This window comes from Budorcas taxicolor, chromosome 13 (assembly GCF_023091745.1).
Source record: "Budorcas taxicolor isolate Tak-1 chromosome 13, Takin1.1, whole genome shotgun sequence".
Classification (NCBI taxonomy): Eukaryota; Metazoa; Chordata; class Mammalia; order Artiodactyla; family Bovidae; genus Budorcas; species Budorcas taxicolor.
This window is the reverse complement of record NC_068922.1, coordinates 42,761,753-42,780,293: the sequence shown is the minus strand read 5'-3', so window position 1 is coordinate 42,780,293 and position 18,541 is coordinate 42,761,753. Positions and strand designations below refer to the sequence as shown.

Genomic DNA, 18,541 nt, shown 5'->3' with positions numbered 1-18,541 from the left:
AAACTTACCTGGTGACATCGCCCAATGAAGCTTGTTAATTACCTTTTTCAGATAGCCACTCACCTGGCTTTCTGTTCCCAGGTCTTTTGGTACAAGGAGGTCACTGATGCTAACGAATCTGGAGGGGAGAGAGAAATCAGTCAGCAAGGGAGCTGACATGCCCCTCACTGCTGGACCTGATACTCAAAGCCCAGGCAAGGAGGCTGGGAAGAGCCGACGGCTGCACTCACTGTTCTCAAGGGTTCAGTTCACCACGGAGCCAGTCGGTCCCGGGTCTGAGCTGGCATAAACAAACCCAGCACTTACTTCTGCTCAATTGGTTCCAGGAGCTCCAGGGCTGGTCTGATTTCCTTCTCAGGCTCCTTGGTCTCCACCGTTGTGCTGGCAATGGCAATGTACTTGCCTTGTGCGGCCACATTGTGTGCAGAGGAGATCATGCAGACATAGATATCTGGAAGCAAGCAAAGCCACTACTGCCAGGCCCTGTGGACATGGGGCCTAGGTGCGCACTTGGTTTCACCCCAACTTCAGCGAGCTGTGAGTTAACGTTACTTCGAACAGACTATCTTCCGAGACAAGTTCTATATGGAGGCAAACACGGTCAGTTGTACATAGGGGATGGAAATATTCAGCCACTTTGAGCCTACTGGAGATGAAGGAAGGGGTCACGTGGCAGTGAGTAGTGGCGGTGGACATGAGTCTGCCCGGCTACCACAGCTAACTGTGGAAACCTGTCTCTCATCCCTGAATCCTGCACTTGGAAAGGTTCTGACTCGCCAAGGTGGGGTTTAACTACTGATTTCTCATTTTTTTTAAGCAATAAAAATTGCAAACAGCATAAGCTACTCTTATGTTGACATAAGCTCATAATAATTCCACACTTGTCTGTGTAACACTAAAGTAACTACATAATTTCCAATACAGAAAACAATTACCAGGCTCCCCTTACTCTTTGTTTTCTTATTTATTCTTTTGGCTTGCTCAGCCTTCTCAGAGGCTTCACTTGGTTCTGAGCATGGGCTCAGCTGCTCTGCAGTATGTGGAATATTCCCAGACCAGGGATCAAACCCATGCCCCTGCACTGGCAGGGGGATTCTTAACCAATGAACCACCACCAGGGAAGGCCTCACCCTGACAGACCCTGAGATCTACTGGGAACCCTTGAGAGATTACTTTAGTCAAAGTCCCTTTGTTTCAGTAATAACCTTCTGTGATTTGATTTCTTATATGGAAAATACATAGTTGGCCATTTAAAGGTTAATAGTTCCTTTTAAGTTGAAGTTTATATAAATAAAACCTTCAGGGCTCTAACTGAAAGGAAGATGGGAAATGCTACTTAGATGAAAACAAATGGTTAAAGCAAACAAATGCAGAATTATGATTTCAGAGCTAAGTTGTGATCTTAATCAGAGAAATCCAAGTTGTTTTCTAGCACACTGCTAAAGGCAAACACAAGTATAGATATTGACAAATCATGACATAATAGTAGTGCTGTCATCAGCCTAAAAGTTACAGTGAAACCAGGTCAACTAATAAGCGTAAACTCCCACAAGCATACAATGTTCAGACGAGAGAGACAGTGCACTCATAGGGTCCAGCTCTCAGTTCTACAGAGGAGGGAAGGGAGGCCCCAAGAGGTGCGTCGAAGTCAAGGCAGGGCTCCTGGCCTAACGTGTCCATTTCAAAGTTATGGTCTAGGAGTTCTATGAGCTAAAACCCATCACATTTTCCATGTGTAAACTAAAGTTTCTTCACTCTAATAGAATAGATAAAAACTGCAATTTATGCAGACGTTGCCTGACCTCTGTAACGTACCTGACTTCCGGTTGACTTGGTTCTGTGGAATAATGATCTGGCAGGAGTTGGCGTCGTTGGTGTTTTTGATGGGGTGGCTGAGGATACAGATGACTCTGATCACCTGGCCCACTTTTTCTACTCGATCTTTCACATAGCTGGGATCACAGATGAGCTGCTTACAGCGAGCAATCTGCAACAAAACATTGAAGACTTTCTAATACTCAGTGTTCATCACAATGTTTTTAGAAGGTATAATGATGCCACTGTTCCCTGAACATCACCTGTTATCTTCATCAAGTTAACCACAGATAATTAGTGAATCAGAGATAACTATTAAAACTAGCTTTGCCAACAATCCCTGTAAGTTCTCCTGGAGCAAATCTATGAATTTTAAATCTTATTCAAATAGATAAAATGTGTTGCATGGTGTTTAGACATATAAGCTTTAGAACTGGGCAGAAGAGGGCTCACGTACTGCTAGAATTAAATGAAACTGTTCAAGAAATGTCATTATATGTGAATGGACCCAGTGAGAAATAAACGCTTATGGTACAAACAAACCATAATCACTCTAAGTCTGTACTTCCTAAGTAAAATTTAAGTTGCAAGATAATTTATGTATTATTATAGTTTTCCTCTTTATATCAAAGCACTGAAATGTCCTAAGAGGAAGCAGTTGCCTAAAACAAAGAAGAATGAATAAAAAGAACCTTGAGTTATCAGATTAAAATATTCACCCCTATTTCCTAAACATCTACTATGTGTATGCTAAAAGCACAAGATAGTTACAAAAGACCTACAACAATAAAGGGTCAGAGGGTCAACTAGTGAGTGTAGATTAAGGTCTGAATCCATGGAATACAATCAGGAAGGCCAAAAAAAATTTATTTTAACATACGAGTTTTTTTTTTTTTTAATAGTTCTATTTGTAAAAGTTGATGGTTCATGAAATACGGCCTGGTTTGCAGATCAACAGCAATGGCACCCCCTGAGAACTTGGAAGAAAACGAAAACCCACCACAGAACTACTGAAAAAAAAAAAAGTACTTTAATGAAATTAACAATTTATATTCAAATTTGAGAAACACTGTTCAAAACTCCTGGCCAGTTCCATGGCTAAACCCCAAATAATAAATGTTCATAGTAATTATTATTGACATTATTAATTGTATTAATAATAATAAAACAGTATTTGGCCAAGCCCCATTTCAACCAATAAATTGTAAGTGGAACAAATAAAGCTAAATTTAAATGAAATTTGGGAGATAGGCACCAACCCACACCATATAAATAAAACTTACCATTTAAAGCGCATTCGTAATTTCTGTTTTAGTATTAAGCAACAATCAACACAATAGAAAAAAAAACTTTTTTAAACAAAAGCACACCTGTAACTAGTTTTCGGTCGTTATGAACACCCAGTTACCATAAAGAAAACATATGTGGTCTGAAATCCGGGCTCAATGTCCACACCAAGTTAAGTACTTACTAGACAATAAAGTTTTCTTTACAAGAATATCATTTTTTTAAGTTGTAAAAGGTTCTTACCTCTCCTTCAGATTTTACACCAATCACCTTTCCATTCTGCATAATGATTTCTTCAATTGGTTTATTCAGCATGTAGGTACCTCCATAAATAGCACTTAGCCTAGGGAAAAAGAAGTATTTACAATTAGTAATTTATAACTGCTAAACTACTAGTCTCCTTTCTTAGACTTTCATGAATAGTAGGCAACATTCGTTCAATTTCGTTCCAAAAGGCATTAGTTTAAGTCATTAAAGCATCAATTCTAAAACAGTCAAAACCATGTAAATGTCTTACTTTCAGTTATGAATATAGTCAAAAAAAAAAACCACACTGACCAGTAACAAGAGAACAGCTTTATAAGTCTATTCTTCTTGCATATAAATAAAACTGAACAGCAACAAAAACAATCAGGAAGCACTGGATACTGACTAAAAACAGGCAGAAACTAGATAAGAGACTTGAAAGGAAGCAGCTGCATGAGATCTTCATGTGGTCTGTATGGCTCTTCCCCGAAAAGAACCAACCTCCCGGTCCACAGGCTTACTGATTTAAGTTGCCATAGACAGAACATGGCCTGCATGAGATAAAAATTGTGGGGGAAAAAAATCTTCCAAAATGGGAAGCAGCCAAATTACAAAATCTCTTCAAATCCTTAAGTAACTCCAGAAATGCTTATACACGAGAGACTCCCAAGGAATCCATAAAAGCAACAACTGAAAAGCAAAAAGACCTGAGCAGAGACCACAGGCCATAAGAATAAATGAGTTTGATAACGCCCTATTAGAGGAACTTGGTACATTTCGTGCACTTTCCAATGACAACACAAAAGGACCACACCTAACTATGCTAGGACTAAGGATTCAGCCAGACAAAAGATCCCCCCACCAACAAAGTATAAAATCAAGCCTCCAAAAGTTCAAGATGAATGGTCGATAATTTAACTGCAACTCAAAACAAAATCAACACTCAATCACAGAAAGAATCCAGCATCTCTACAACGTATACCAATCAGTATGTGCAATATGCATGTTATAAAATATAATTTTATATAAAGATTACTAAATGCAGGGAAAAAAGAAAAGCGATCAAAACAGATGCCCAAATTACTGATGTTAAAACATGCGGGGAGTTAAATGCCGCTACTATAAAAATGTACAGAACAAATATGCTTGTTCAAAGATCTATGTTCAAAAATATTACATATTCATGAGTCAAAATTAATAAACAGAAAACCTCACCATAAAAATGAAAACTATATTTTAAACATGGGAATTCTAGATCTATTGAAAAAACTTTAAAAAATTTTAAAACTCACTGAATGTGATTAACAGCTAATCGGAAATAACAAAATGTGCACAACAAATGAACACACCACAAAATTTCACAAAACAAGCTCATGAAAAGGTGATCAACATTAGTCCTCAGAAAATGCAAATTAAAATTATAAAAAGACAGCATTTCACACCTGCTGAAAAAGACTGACAATAGTGAATGCTGGCAGGGGTGTGGAGCAACCACGACTCTCACACCGCTAAGTGTAAGCAAAATGCTACGACCCCTCTGGAAAGTTGTTAAGCAATGTCTCATCAGATGAAACATATACATGCCATTCTCGACCAGCAGTTCCACACCTGGACATGTATGTACCCAGAAGAAGCGGCAACTGAGCTCCATACACACTGTTACACAAAAGTTCATAGTAGTTTCATTCGTAACACCCCAAAACTTTTTGAAAGCTACTCAGATGTCCATCGACAGGACAGTGTGACATATTCACACAATTCACATAGTGGAATACTACTCAGTATTTTTTAAACAACTACCAGCACATGCATCAATACGGATGAATCTCAAAAATACTGTTAAGCAAAAGTGAGCACATATTCCTTTTATATAAACTAAAAGGAGACAAAAGTGATCCTTGGTGATAAAAATTACAAATGCAGCTGTTAGTGGGGGTTGGGTGACTGTGCGGAGATGCAGCTCAGGATCAGATGCGTTTCAGGACAAGGTTAAAGATGGGCTCTCACCGTGCAAATCCCTGTGGCAGTTCTCCAAGGCCGTAGAGTGGATAAAGGTATGGGCTTTTGCCGTATCTTGCCAAAGACTCGCTGTAAAGTTTAATTCTATTAATGGTTTCACAACATGGCTGATCTAAATAGCTAGACAAAAGGAAATGAACGTTAGAAAGCACTCTGGCTTGCATTCTTCTGCTCAATTTAAAATCATTTTCTGAAAGGATTTCAATTTCACACTTCCATATTTTACTTATAAGGCTCTAACACGAAACTGAAGTTAGAACTTCTTTTTCACAGTATAACATAGCTATGTATTTGTTTTGTTAGAATTTCCACTCTGCAGAATTGGGAAATTCAGTGACAATTTCAAGAAAAAATATAAATCTAAAAACCAGAAGACTTACTCATCAGTTCTGTAAAGTGCCAGGGCATGACCAGTAAAATCTATAACATCTTGGCCCAAGTCAAATTTCTTATACACCTCTCGCATTGATGTCTTCTTAGGATCAATGCCCTCAAAAGTTCGAGGATCGTTCTCATCAAAGTTGGCGACATATACCAGGAATTTTCTGAATCGACGTTTTTCAAACAGCCCCATTAGGCCTAAAAAAGAAATTTTCAAAAAGACACACTCACAACAGGACACTGAGGAAAAGTAAGTGTGAGAACAAAGTCTAAATATCCCATGTTTCTATCTTAGGCTCTTACAATGCAATGTGCAATTTAAAATACAGGAGTTTTAAAATAAATGAAATTTCTTTCTTTCTTAACCATTTCTTTAAAATAAACTGACAGTTTCGTAACACTTTGAAATACACTGTCATAATTATTTAGTCCCCAAACTGTGTCCGACTCTTCTGTGACCCCATTGACTGTAGCCCCCTGGGCTCCTCTGTCCATGGGATTCTTCAGGAAACAATACTGGAGTGGGTAGCCATTTCCTCCTCCAAGGAATCTTCCCAACCCAGGGATAGAACTACAGTCTCCTACACTGGTGGGTGGATTCTTTACCACTGAGACAACTGGGCTTCCCATAAATAAAACAGATCAGCTATTAAGTCTTCAATTCTACAATACAATTACAAGTAATTATGACCCATAATTAATTAAATATAACAAGTTTAATTATATTAGGTACAAATACAACTTTGAAAAACTATTACTCATGAAGGCATCTATCTGAATGTTCTTTCCACAACTCTGATCTGTACTCCAACTGCCTAAAATTCGAAATGCTGATTTTTTTCTTTTTCTGTATGCTAAGATACACTCTGGCATTAAATGGAAAAGCAGCTTAGATACCAAGAACAAAGAGACCGCAAAGAAATTTAGATGCTGGTCATGCTTCCAGTCCTAGATAGACAGGCAGTTCACTACTTTTTACACTAAAAAAGAGGTGAGGTTAGAAAGCTATGAACCACCATATAAGAAGCCCTCAGCTCCTCCTACCAGTCAGGATTCCCACTGTTGTGAACAGCTGGTAGAAAGACAAGGTTAAAACAGAAGTTTTCTGGGTCCTTCTCCTGCTGGCCCTTTCTTAAACCATACAGCTACTTTAAAAACAACTGGAGCTTTACATAAAAATTCTTAACCATTTCTTTTATACCCACTGACAGTTGACTATTTTGATACTTTAAACATTTTCCCCCCAAGACAGCAGTTGAAATCAACATAACTGAAAATTGAAATGATCATGAGACGATTCATGACACCTGACTACATTTAACCTTTTTAATCAATACTTATGTAACTTAGCTTTTAAATTTAAAAAAATGGACAGAAGGCATACACAGTAAAAAGCATAAGGCTAAAAAGAAATATTCTATTATGCTACTTAAGACACTAGTATAGCCGTCAGGGGAAGGCGTGAGAGCCAAAGAAAACATAAGTCACCACGCCAACGCACTTACAACTCAGGAGTCACTCTGGTGGACGTGTCTGTTGGAACCTAGAGCTCTTACCAATAGCTAAGACCGCACACCGTCTTTTTAAGTAAAAATGAAAATCTACTGTGTTTCCTTCAGTTCCCCATTCTTTTCTTTTCTCTTCTTTCCTCTTGATTCCTCTCCCCGCCTCCTCCAAGCCTTGAGCCTGACAGGAGCCTCTCCCAACACAAAGGAGCCTCTCTAAGCTGCTCCTCCAGTCCTTCTGTCAGAACCAAATCCCTGTGTGATCACCAACATCTGAGAGACCTGAGGCTCTGAAAAGGTCGTAATTTAAAAGGTTCATGTACTATTTTCTACAACATAATTTTTATAATAGCTACTTCTATATGATGACGCCTTCGCTGGTCACCCTATTTAAAACAGCAGCCCCTCCCACACCCTCTCCTTTCATCTCCACCACCATCTGACACGCTTTTATATCTGATTATATCACCAGCTGAAATGCTTTTCCTTTCATGCACAGCCAGCCTGCCACTAATGGAAGCACAAACAGGAAAAGCACTTCTGTTTACTTTTTTCTCCTCTGCTGCACCCGCCCTACCCCAGACCTTCTTAGACGGGTACCTGCCGTATAACAAGTGCCCAGTAAATATCCACTCCAACTAATTAATGTCCAATGGCAGTGAATATAAAAGAAGTTGACGTTCATATACTGGACACACAATATATAAAGAAAATACTCAAATTATATGATGAAGGGACTACAAAAACTCTTTTTCACAATTAGTCCATTGAGTTGCACCTTCACTTCATTTCAAATGGCTTTACCTTCTTTCATGCACTTGCACATTGAGATTTAATTACCGAAACAGACACCCATGTCAAGACAAAAGCTACAAAAATCTAGAGCAGTTTCAGTAAAAAAGGAAAAAGCATTCCAATTAACAGGTGTAAGATTTGACAAGAGAATTAAAAAATGAAGAAGAATGAACGTCACAGGAAAAGCAGAGACACAGCACGCGATGCGGCGTTCCAATGGTGGACCTCAACAGCCTCACCCCAGGTTGCAGCTGGCCCCGCAGCAGGCGTACCTCCTACCACCAGGAGCTCCCGGTCACTCGGCTCTGTGCTGTCAAAGGTGCCCCCGGCAAACACATGCCTCACAGAAGAACACTGAGAACAAGCAAGCTAAAGATTCAACTGAGGACACAAGGTTTTGCTGGGCACATTTCAAAGCTATTCAGGAAAATGTCTCAAACTTTTCTAAGTATCTGTGTTCAACATTACTAGAGGCCAAATATCTTTCTCGTTTACTTGACTAAAGTAACATTTGACCAATGAACAAATACTTATTGGAACCTTGAGGTTTTAGTTGGCATCATGACCTACCACAAAACCAACATTATATACAGCTCCTTAAAAACCCAACAAAAACTCAGGCTTCTTGTTGTTGTTCAGTCGCTCAGTCCTGACTCTGCAACCCCAGGGACTACAGCATGCGAGACTCCTCGTCCTCCATTATCTCCACTTAGGCTATGTTAACAGAAATATATTGGCCAAAGTAAAAGTTCCACTGAAACTGAGTCGGCATACAACATTTGAAGCGTCAGGTCTGGTCTGGCTCAATTCTATCATATATATGGTAATCCTGGCAAGTCAGAATTTTCAAAGAAAAGTGGACAAGAGACCTAGGCAACATATTATATCAGAAACCACCACAGGCACTGAAAATGGGCAGCACAGAGAAAAAAGAGAATTCGAGGTTGTGTGCCAGTCATTAAAGTATCTGAGAAGCTACATATTTACACACTACATGGACCTCCCTGGTGGCTCAGATGGTAAAGAATCTGCCTGCAATGTGGGAGACCCAGGTTCAATCCCTGGATCAAGATCCCCTGGAGAAGGGCATGGCTACCTACTCCAGTATTCTGGCCTGGAGAACTCCATGGACAGAGGAGTCTGGCATGCTACAGTCCATGGGGTCGTACAGTCCATGGAGTGCAACAGAGGAAAAAAGAATCAGAGGCTGAGTGGCAGCTGTTAAAATATCTGAGAAGCTATATATTTACATACTACATAGTTTAGTGGTTAAGTGTGGGGTTCTTGAGTCAGACAAATGTGGCTTCAAACTAGTTCTCACTAGTCATGAGCTATGAGATTCATGGGTTCTTTCATACCTGTATACCTCAGTGTTCGCTCATGTATATGCCAAGAATAGCACATCTCAGAGGGCTGTCGTGAATAACTGTGCACAAGTGCCTGTACATAATGTTAGCTATTATTAAAGTATAAAACAATGGGTTTATCTTTCTCTTGAACTTCCCACCCTCTACACATTTCCTATCCTGTTTATTCATTCTCTCTTGAACTGTCCTTGAACTGTCTTGAACTGTCCTACCTGCCATTCCACCTTCAAAATCCTATCCATCAATACAAACAGTTGACAATAAGGCAGCGATTTAGCAAAAATTCATAATAATGTATGTTAAAACAGGTAAATCCTACTTGTACATTAAACCTCAATAAATCTAACCTTAAAAAATATAGATTAAATGCATTTGCTTATTTTTGTAAAAATAAACATGAGAATAAATCAGAAATAAGTAAAAATGACCACCTAACAAAGTGGAAAGAATGGAATGGCAAAGGTAAGAACAAGACCCTAAATATATCTTTTAATATAACTTTGACTTTCAAGTCATGTAACTGTTTTACCTATTTGAAAATAGTAAATCAAAAGGGAAAAATAAAACTCAAAAGGTTAAATCCTTCAACTTTTTTTAAATTAAAGAGGTGGTTGAAGCTATTACTATGGGTTAAGAGCTCAAGAGAGCGTAAAACTTTTAAATAAAAAAACTGTACCACAAACAGTGTTTAGAAGAATTCTCAAACTCTTGGACTCTGATTTCTATGAGGACACTTTATTTACATCAGATGCGCGTCACTGACAAGACTGACCTCTAACCCAGGCTCACAGCAAGGACTCCGGCCACTCTAGCAGGAGCAGCTCCTGCCTCACCACCTGTCACGCCCAACCCAGGCCCTGCCCTTAGTGCTAGTTTCTGCTTTCTAGCTATCGTGTCTGTCAACACTTTAGGCCCAATATCTTCTCCCCTAATAGTAAGAAGTAAATAAATGGAGTTAGAGGAACTGCCAAAAAATTTCCTGAAGAATTAACTGGCACTTTCCTGTTCTCCAAAAGCAAACCTTTCCCTCCTCTGAACTCCTAGAGCACTTAGAAAATTTATCTGCCCTTCAGTGATACACACTGATCCTTCCTCAAACTGCTCATTCCTCATGGCAACAAAATCACCTTTAAAGGAAGGAAGGTCATTTCTAGGGGTGTTTGCTATTTAATAAGACTCAGAACAGAAGATGTTAACTAGGAGCCTTTCAAGAGCCAGTAGAGGAAGTGATTTGGGGCAAGAAATAAAATCACTCCATCCTCATTGGCAACTCCTAGGAACAGAGATGCTGGAGAATGGGCACAGTACCAGGGACCGGACATGGCCCTAGGACAGCAAGTGGGACAGAGGCACTGGCAGTCAGCACAGACGGCGATCAGCTCACGGGCTCTGCAGCAGCCCACCAGGGTCCCCGTGCCTTCATGCCTCTCACTTCCTACGTCATTTCAGGCCTGAGGTTTCTCACCTATAAACTGGAAACCCTACCTCACGAAGGCTTCGCAAATCAGTAAGAATGGGAAGCGTCTCCCACAGAGCCTAGCACACGGGAAACACTCCATGAGACAGCAATGCATATGAATTATTCATCTGAAGAGAGACGCTAGACCCAAGGACGCCCAGCTTCACCAGCAACAGGCTCCGAGATAAAAGCTCACCAGGCTTCAGAGGGGGAGGCACTTTTGAACATCTTGTTTACGGACATATTGTCAACTGCCAAGAATAACGTCTGGCACATAACAGACATCCAATGACTATGCTGACTGGGTGAGTGGGGGCATGGCCAATGCAGGGGACTTTGAATTTTATCCCTAAGATCCCTTTCCATTATAAAGTTTTAATATCTGTGAATATGAAATTACTTACTAGATGCCAGGGCTTCTGCTTCAGTGGAAGGTACCTTGTAGATCTTTCCTCCCTTATAAACAAAGCTCCCTTCAGTCACTTTGAAATCCAGATAGCGAGTGACCTCCGTAAAAAGCAGCATCTTAACCAGCTGACCTGTAGGAGTCACATAATTCAAACTGTTATTTACATCTTACTACTTTCAAAAGTTAACAGAAAAAAAAGTAGTTTACTGATACTAATGGCTTTCCAATTTTTTCTTTGCATCATCCATTAGCTCCTACAAAAGTCCCCAAAGCCATTTCTAATAGGAAAATCAGAATGCAGACCTACTGTTTGGCAAAGTTAGCCTTTTTTTCAAATGTTACAACTTCAAGATGAATAACTTTATCAACCTGCTTTTGTAACAATTATAGAATAATTATTAGAAGTATGAGGTTTAGAATTACAGTACTATTACAAATAGGTCTGGGTTTCTTTAAGGTTCCTACTGCATATTAAAGAGAGGCAACTCAGGCAAAGTTTTCCAGGAATTTGTGTTTTTCAGTTTCTAAGTCAATTTATATATATTAAAATGAACACTAGTTTTGGATCAAGAAAAATCTAGGATAAACCAAAGGAAATTTTGGTATACTAGAAGTAGTAAACTTCTTTGAGAAACCAAACAAAACTATTTTAAAACTCATTTGAAAGGATAAACATATAAGGACAATCAAAAAAATTTTTTGAGAATAAAGAAGAGTAATGAGGAGACCGTTATGCAGTCAGATGTTTCAATATACTGTAAATTAATTGGTCCATAAATCAGTGTAAAACAGAGATTCACATGTAAGAATTTAATATATGATGAAAGTTTCCTAATCAGAGTAGAAAAGATATATGATGCTGAGAGACAACTGATCAATTTGAAAACAAATTTCTATCCCTACTTCTCAAGCAATGGAGTAATAAAATTTATTCATTCGGTAAAACAGATGAACTTATTTATACAGTGGAAAAAAGAAACCATAATACCATTAGAAATAGCTATCAGAATTTAAAATTTTTAAGACAGCCTTTCAAATCAAAACCAGTAACAGAATGATCAACCAATGACTGCATGAAAACTAAAAGCTTTTGTACAGAAATAAAACACAAGAATTATATGTAAGGCCAATGACAAACTGGAAAAAGATACTTTCTGCTGCTTCTGCTAAGTCACGTCAGTCATGTCCGACTCTGTGCGACCCCATAGACGGCAGCCTACCAGGCTCCCCCGTCCCTGGGATTCTCCAGGCAAGAACACTAGAGTGGGTTGCCACTTCCTTCTCCAATGCATGAAAGTGAAAAGTGAAAGTGAAGTTGCTCAAACGTGTCCAACTCTTCCTGCCCCCATGGACTGCAGCCTACCAGGCTCCTCCATCCATGGGATTTTCCAGACAAGAGTACTGGAGTGGGTTGCCATTGCCTTTTCTGAAGATACTTTCAACATACTTTAAAAGGGCATTTAACAGCCTTTAGAATGAGCTATTTCACATTAATAAAAAAAAAACACAAAAATGTCTATAGAAAAATGTGCAAAGCAGAAAGCAATAAAGGGCACGAAAGCCAATGAACTCTAGAAATCATTTCACCCTCCAGTATGCAGATATATATTAAAAATCTATTATTCCATCTTTTAGTATGACAAAATTCACAAAACCTAAAATGAATCATATCTGGGCATGGTAAAGGTATTGGGGAAGCGGCAGTCAATTTACTGGCGAAAGTAAAATTTGGCAATATAAAGGAAATGTCTTAAAGAGCCCTGCCTGAATCCCCATGCTATACTTCCTGGAGTGGACAATGAGACTTATCTCTTCCATCCCCCCACCATCCCACCCCACTTCCATCCCTCCCTTCTTCCCTCCCTCTCTCTCTCTAACATTCACAGTATAATGATTGAAAAAGATGTTAACTGGGAGAAGGGGAGGGAAACTGGTGGATTATACACCAAAATATTAACTATGTTTCAAGATGGTAAGATTTTGGTTATGCAAATTTTATTTCCTTTCTGCTTATCTGTTTTCTAATTTTAATTATTTAAGTAATAAACTTTTTGTATTTACAATTAACCTCAAGAAAATTCAATTATTTAAATCCAAGATTAAATTCAAGTAAGATCTTTCCACTGAAACAAACTATAGAACACAAATTCCAAGGGGGAAAGGGTGCCACAAACATTTTCATGGGACATAGACTACAATTTAGTTTTTTAACCTCTTAGAAAAAGATGCTAAAATCACAGCAATTTATAGATACTTAGCTGCTCTAATTAAAAATATCAACAATCAAAATGAAAAAATAACAATGAAAGCCTACAAACTAGAAAAATATTAAAATGGATGTTTCTGAAGGCCCAGTTATCTCAGATTGTCACCAAGTATCAAGAGCAAAGTCTGTTACAAACACAGTTTTGACGTGTATGATGCCAGAGCATAATTCTGTTTCTCCAAAACGAATTACTGGTAAGTCAGTGCCTCCTCCCTCTATTCTTAACATACTGACCCTTGAAGCCTTTAATGGACCCTATTACTCACCATACTGTTCCATTCAACAAAATCCACTTCCACCTACCCGGAATAATACTCTCTTAAGAGTCAACAGCTACTTTCTACTTTCAAATCGGAGTCGATGTCCTGTCACAAAGTTAAGCTGGAATTCCTTACCATTTGCCATAAGGAACTTGGGGATTAAGTCAACATTCCAGTCTCTTCCTCTGCCCATGGATGCTGGTGGAGCTCCGGGTATCTTAAATCTTTTGTATAACTAAAACCAAAACAAAAATACCCATAATGTGACAAAATTTAACTTTCATTATGCAACTATTTTTGATGAAGTGATTCTGATATAGCAAAATACCACCAACATGAGGTAAAGGACAAAAAGGGCATTTCATTTTTAATCAGTTAGGCCACTTAGCAATATTCTAACACATCCATAAATTAAATACATTACTAAACTAATAAATGGTAAAATAAATATTGCAGAGGTGGTGTGTCAGCTCTTTACTAGCAAGAATGCAGAACAAACTGTTACTGAAGTACTAGTTCTGCAAAGTTTGAGACTCTAGATAAAAAGCAGCTTGCAACTTAAAATTTAATATTCACTCAAACTCATGAATCCTATTGCTAAGGTGGAACAAAATAAACAAAGTTTGTATATATTCATTCAATAAAAACCCCAAGTGAGGGTGGCGGGGCGGGGAACCCAAGTTCTCACATATATTACAAAACAGGACAACTCAATCAAAAAATGGACAGAGGATACGAACAGACATTTCTCCAAAGACATACAGATGGCCAAAATGCACATGATAAGATGTCAACAACCAGAGAAATGCAAATCAAAACTACGTGAGGTATCATCTCACACTGGTCAGAATGGCCATTATCAGTAAGTCTACAAACAATAAATGCTGGAGAGGGTGTGGAGAAAAAGGATTCCTCCTACACTGCTGGTAGGAATGTAAATTGGTAAGGCCACTATGGAGAACAGTATGGAAGTTCCTTAAAAAACTAAAAATAACTACCATAAAGTTCAGCAATCCCATTCCTGCCTTTTCTAAATCCAGCTTGTACATTTGAAGTTCTAGATTCTCACACTATTGAAGCACAGAAAAACGTGGTTAGAAAGGATACATTCACCCCAAAGTTCCTTATACCATGACTTACAATAGCCAGGAATGGAAACAAATGTCCATCGACAGAGGAAAGGATAAAGAAGATGCTTTACATATATGATGGAGTATTATGCAGCCATAAAAAATGTTGTTAATTGTTTAGTTGTTAAGTCATATCTGACTCTTTGCAACCCTATGAACTGCAGTAAGCCAGGATTCCCTGTTCTTCACTATCTCCCAGAGTTTGCTCAAACTCATGTCCAATGAGTCAGGGATGCTACTGAACCATCTCATATTCTGCCACCAACTTCTGCTCTTGCCCTCAATCTTTTCCAGCATCAGGGTCTTTTCCAACAAGTCAGCTCTTCATCAGGTGGCCAAAGTACTGGAGCTTCAGCTTCAGCATCAGTTCTTCCAGAGTTGATTTCCTGTAAGATTACTGGTTTGATCTCCCTGCTGTCCAAAGGACTCTCTAGCATCACAATTCAAAAAGCATCAATTCTTTGGCACTCAGCCTTCTTTACGGTCCAACTCTCACATCCATACGTGACTACTGGAAAATACATAGCTTTGACTATAGGGTCCTTTATCGGCAAAGTGATGGCTCTGATTTTAATATGCTGTCTAGGTTTGTCATAGCTTTTCTTCCAAGGAGCAAGCATCTTAATTTTGTGGCTGCAGTCACTGTCCCCAGTGATTTTGGAGCTCAAGAAAATAAAATCTGTCATTATTTCCACTTTTTCCCCATCTATTCGCCATGAAGTTAGGACCACAAGCCATGACCTCAGTTTCTGCATGTTGAGTATTAAGTCAGCTTTTTCATTCTCCTCTTTCACCTTCATCAAGAGGTTCTTTAGGGCCTCTTTGCTTTCTGCCATCAAAGTGATGCCATCTGCGTATCTAAAGTTATTGATATTTCTCCCAGCAATCTTGATTCCAGCTTGTGCTTCATCTAGCCCAGAATTTTGCATGATATACTCTGCACATAAGTTAAATAAGGCAGGTGATAACATAGAGCCTTGATGTACTCCTTTCCCAATTTGGAATGTTGTTCTGTGTCCAGTTCTAACTGTTGTTTCTTGTCCTGCATACAGGTTTCTTAGGAGGCAGGTAAAGTGGTCTGGTATTCCCATCTCTAAGAATTTTCCACAGTTTGTTGCGATCCACACAGTCAAAGGTTTTAGCACAGTCAAGGAAGCAGAAATAGATATTTTTCTGGAATTCTCTTGCTTTTTCTATGATCCAGTGGATGTTTGCGATTCGATCTCTGGTTTCTCTGCCTTTTCTAAATCCAGCTTGTACATCTGGAAGTTCTTGATTCTCATACTACTGAAGCATAGCTTGAAGGATTTTGAGCATTACCTTGCTAGCATGTGAAATGAGGGCAATTATACAGTAGTTTGAATATTCTTTGGCATTGCCTTTCATTGGGACTGGAATGAAAACTGACCTTTTTCAGTCCTGTGGCCACTGCTAAGTTTTCCAAATTGCTGGCATATCGAGTGCAACATTTTAACAGCATCATCTTTTAGGATTGTAAATAGCTCAGCTGAAATTTAATGAAATTTGCAACAACATGGGATCAGCCAAAAATTAAAGAAAATATGAAAAAGAATGTGTGCACGTGGATATCTACATATGTGTAACTGAATCACTCTGCTATACAGCATAACTTAACACAACATTGTAAATCAACTATATTTCAATAAAATAAAAGGGCACTAAGCTTTGGAGTCATATAACCTGGGTTCTCTCAGCCCATCTCTCTGATTGAAAGCCCACAGAAACTATCTGCCATCTGAAAAAACAGGGATAAAATCTTTGAGTGGCTGTGATCAGCACTGGTGTGGCCCCCAGGCACCCCAACCAGTCTACACTCTATTACCTCCAAGAGACAACAGGTACCTGCTCTGAATGGCAACAGAGGTGACTATGGAACATCTCTTCTACAAGCCCCAAATGAGGAGCTCCCAAAAATTATGACGCTACAGATAATCTGTTTAAAAAAACAGAACTGAAACCATCCATAAAAAGTAAAGATTCACAAGGAAAAGACTCGACGCACGAAAGGCACCTTCATTCACTCTAGTACTTACATCTTCCAGCGGTGTTATAGATGCGCTCTCTCCTCCATAATACGGGTTTCTATCCATGTGAAGAACTTTCTTCCCATTCACTGACATTATACCTGACAGGATACATTCCTACAGGGAAAGGATAAACATCTTCAAAGGAAGGAAAAGTGCTATAGCATGTTTCAAACATAATTTTTTTAATAAGCCTGTCATTAAACATTCTTTTAGTAATTAATGCTTTTTGTACAGGCAATGTATGATGTAACTTTAAGGACAAACCCCTAAAACAACCAGAGTTCAAAGTGTGGTCACTGGACTCCTCTGGGTCCCAAGGTTAAAACTATTTTCTTAACAATACTAAGACATCATTCATTTTTTCCCACTGTGTTACATTTGCAAGAGCAATGGTGGATAAAATGAAGCCAGTGGCTCCAACTGCACCAGTCATTATATTCTTCACCACAAGGCACTCATAGTTTAAAAAAACAAGGTCTGTTTCACTTAAAATTGTCCTTGATGAAGCATAAAAAGTCACCTCTGTTAAACAACACCCTAAAACACCCATCTTTTAAATATCCTGTGTAGCCAAATGGGAAGTATATATAAAGCAATGCTGGGTCTAAGAAAGCCTTTTGGGTGACTGACTTATAAGCTAAACTAGCTATGTTTTTCATGGATCATCATTTTTATTTGGACAAATAACTGACTGACAAACTATGATTACTCAGACTTAAGTACTGGGCAGACATTTTCACAAAAATGAATGTCAAGGAAAATTAACTAATAGTGGTTGCTGCCAATAACAAAAGTCAAAAATCTTTATTGAAAATTTGAATTTTAGGAACTTCTATCCATACCACGGGCACGTCAGATCCTTTCAGACAACATCAGTGACACTGCATGCATCCATGCTAAGTCACTTCAGCCGTGTCTGACTCTTTGCGACCCCACGGACTGTAGCCCACAAGGCTCCTCTGTCCATGGGATTCTCCAGGCAAGAATACTGGAGTGGGTTGCCATGCCCCTCTTCAGGGTCAGTGACATTAACAAATATGAGTTTTTGATATTGCAAAATGAAATGTGTCAACAATTCAGAAGATCTGCAACTTAGTAAACTAGTACTTTCCAAGTGACCAATGATGTTACAAAATCATACAGCGGGCTAAGTGGAATTCAAATTTTAATCTGATGTTCACTGATGTGGTTTCAAATTTCATATTGCAAATTAATCTTTAAAAAAACTTGCCACTTGTGTTTTGGTATAAATCAAAGCATAGCCACAACAATCTGAAAGGCTATTAAAATACTCCTCCTCCTTCCAACTACACATCTGTCTAAAGCCTGATTTTGTTCATGTGTGTGAATGCTTAAGTCATTTCTGTCGAGTCAGACTCTTTGTGACCCCATGGACTGTAGCCGGCCAGGCTCCTCTGTCCATGGGATTCTCCAGGCAAGAAGACTGAAGTGCCCTCCTCCAGGGGATCTTCCTGACCCAGGGACTGAACCTGTGTCTCCCTGCACTGCAGGCAGATTCTTTACCACTGAGCCACCAGGGAGGCCAAATTTTCT

At 38.9% G+C, this 18,541-nt stretch overlaps 1 protein-coding gene across 1 annotated transcript in view; it reads right to left on the bottom strand.

Annotated features, from left to right (window-relative positions):
* Window positions 1-18,541, bottom strand: part of GDI2 (GDP dissociation inhibitor 2) — a 28,803-nt gene that overhangs the window by 962 nt on the left and 9,300 nt on the right. Inside the window, exons 2-10 of the mRNA XM_052650501.1 lie at window positions 16,994-17,101; window positions 13,945-14,044; window positions 11,279-11,413; window positions 5,748-5,946; window positions 5,356-5,487; window positions 3,346-3,445; window positions 1,816-1,987; window positions 307-451; window positions 64-118 (exon numbers count right to left, since the gene is read on the bottom strand). Coding sequence (XP_052506461.1) covers window positions 64-118; window positions 307-451; window positions 1,816-1,987; window positions 3,346-3,445; window positions 5,356-5,487; window positions 5,748-5,946; window positions 11,279-11,413; window positions 13,945-14,044; window positions 16,994-17,101 — 1,146 coding nt within the window. The remainder of the gene's footprint in view (window positions 1-63; window positions 119-306; window positions 452-1,815; window positions 1,988-3,345; window positions 3,446-5,355; window positions 5,488-5,747; window positions 5,947-11,278; window positions 11,414-13,944; window positions 14,045-16,993; window positions 17,102-18,541) is intronic.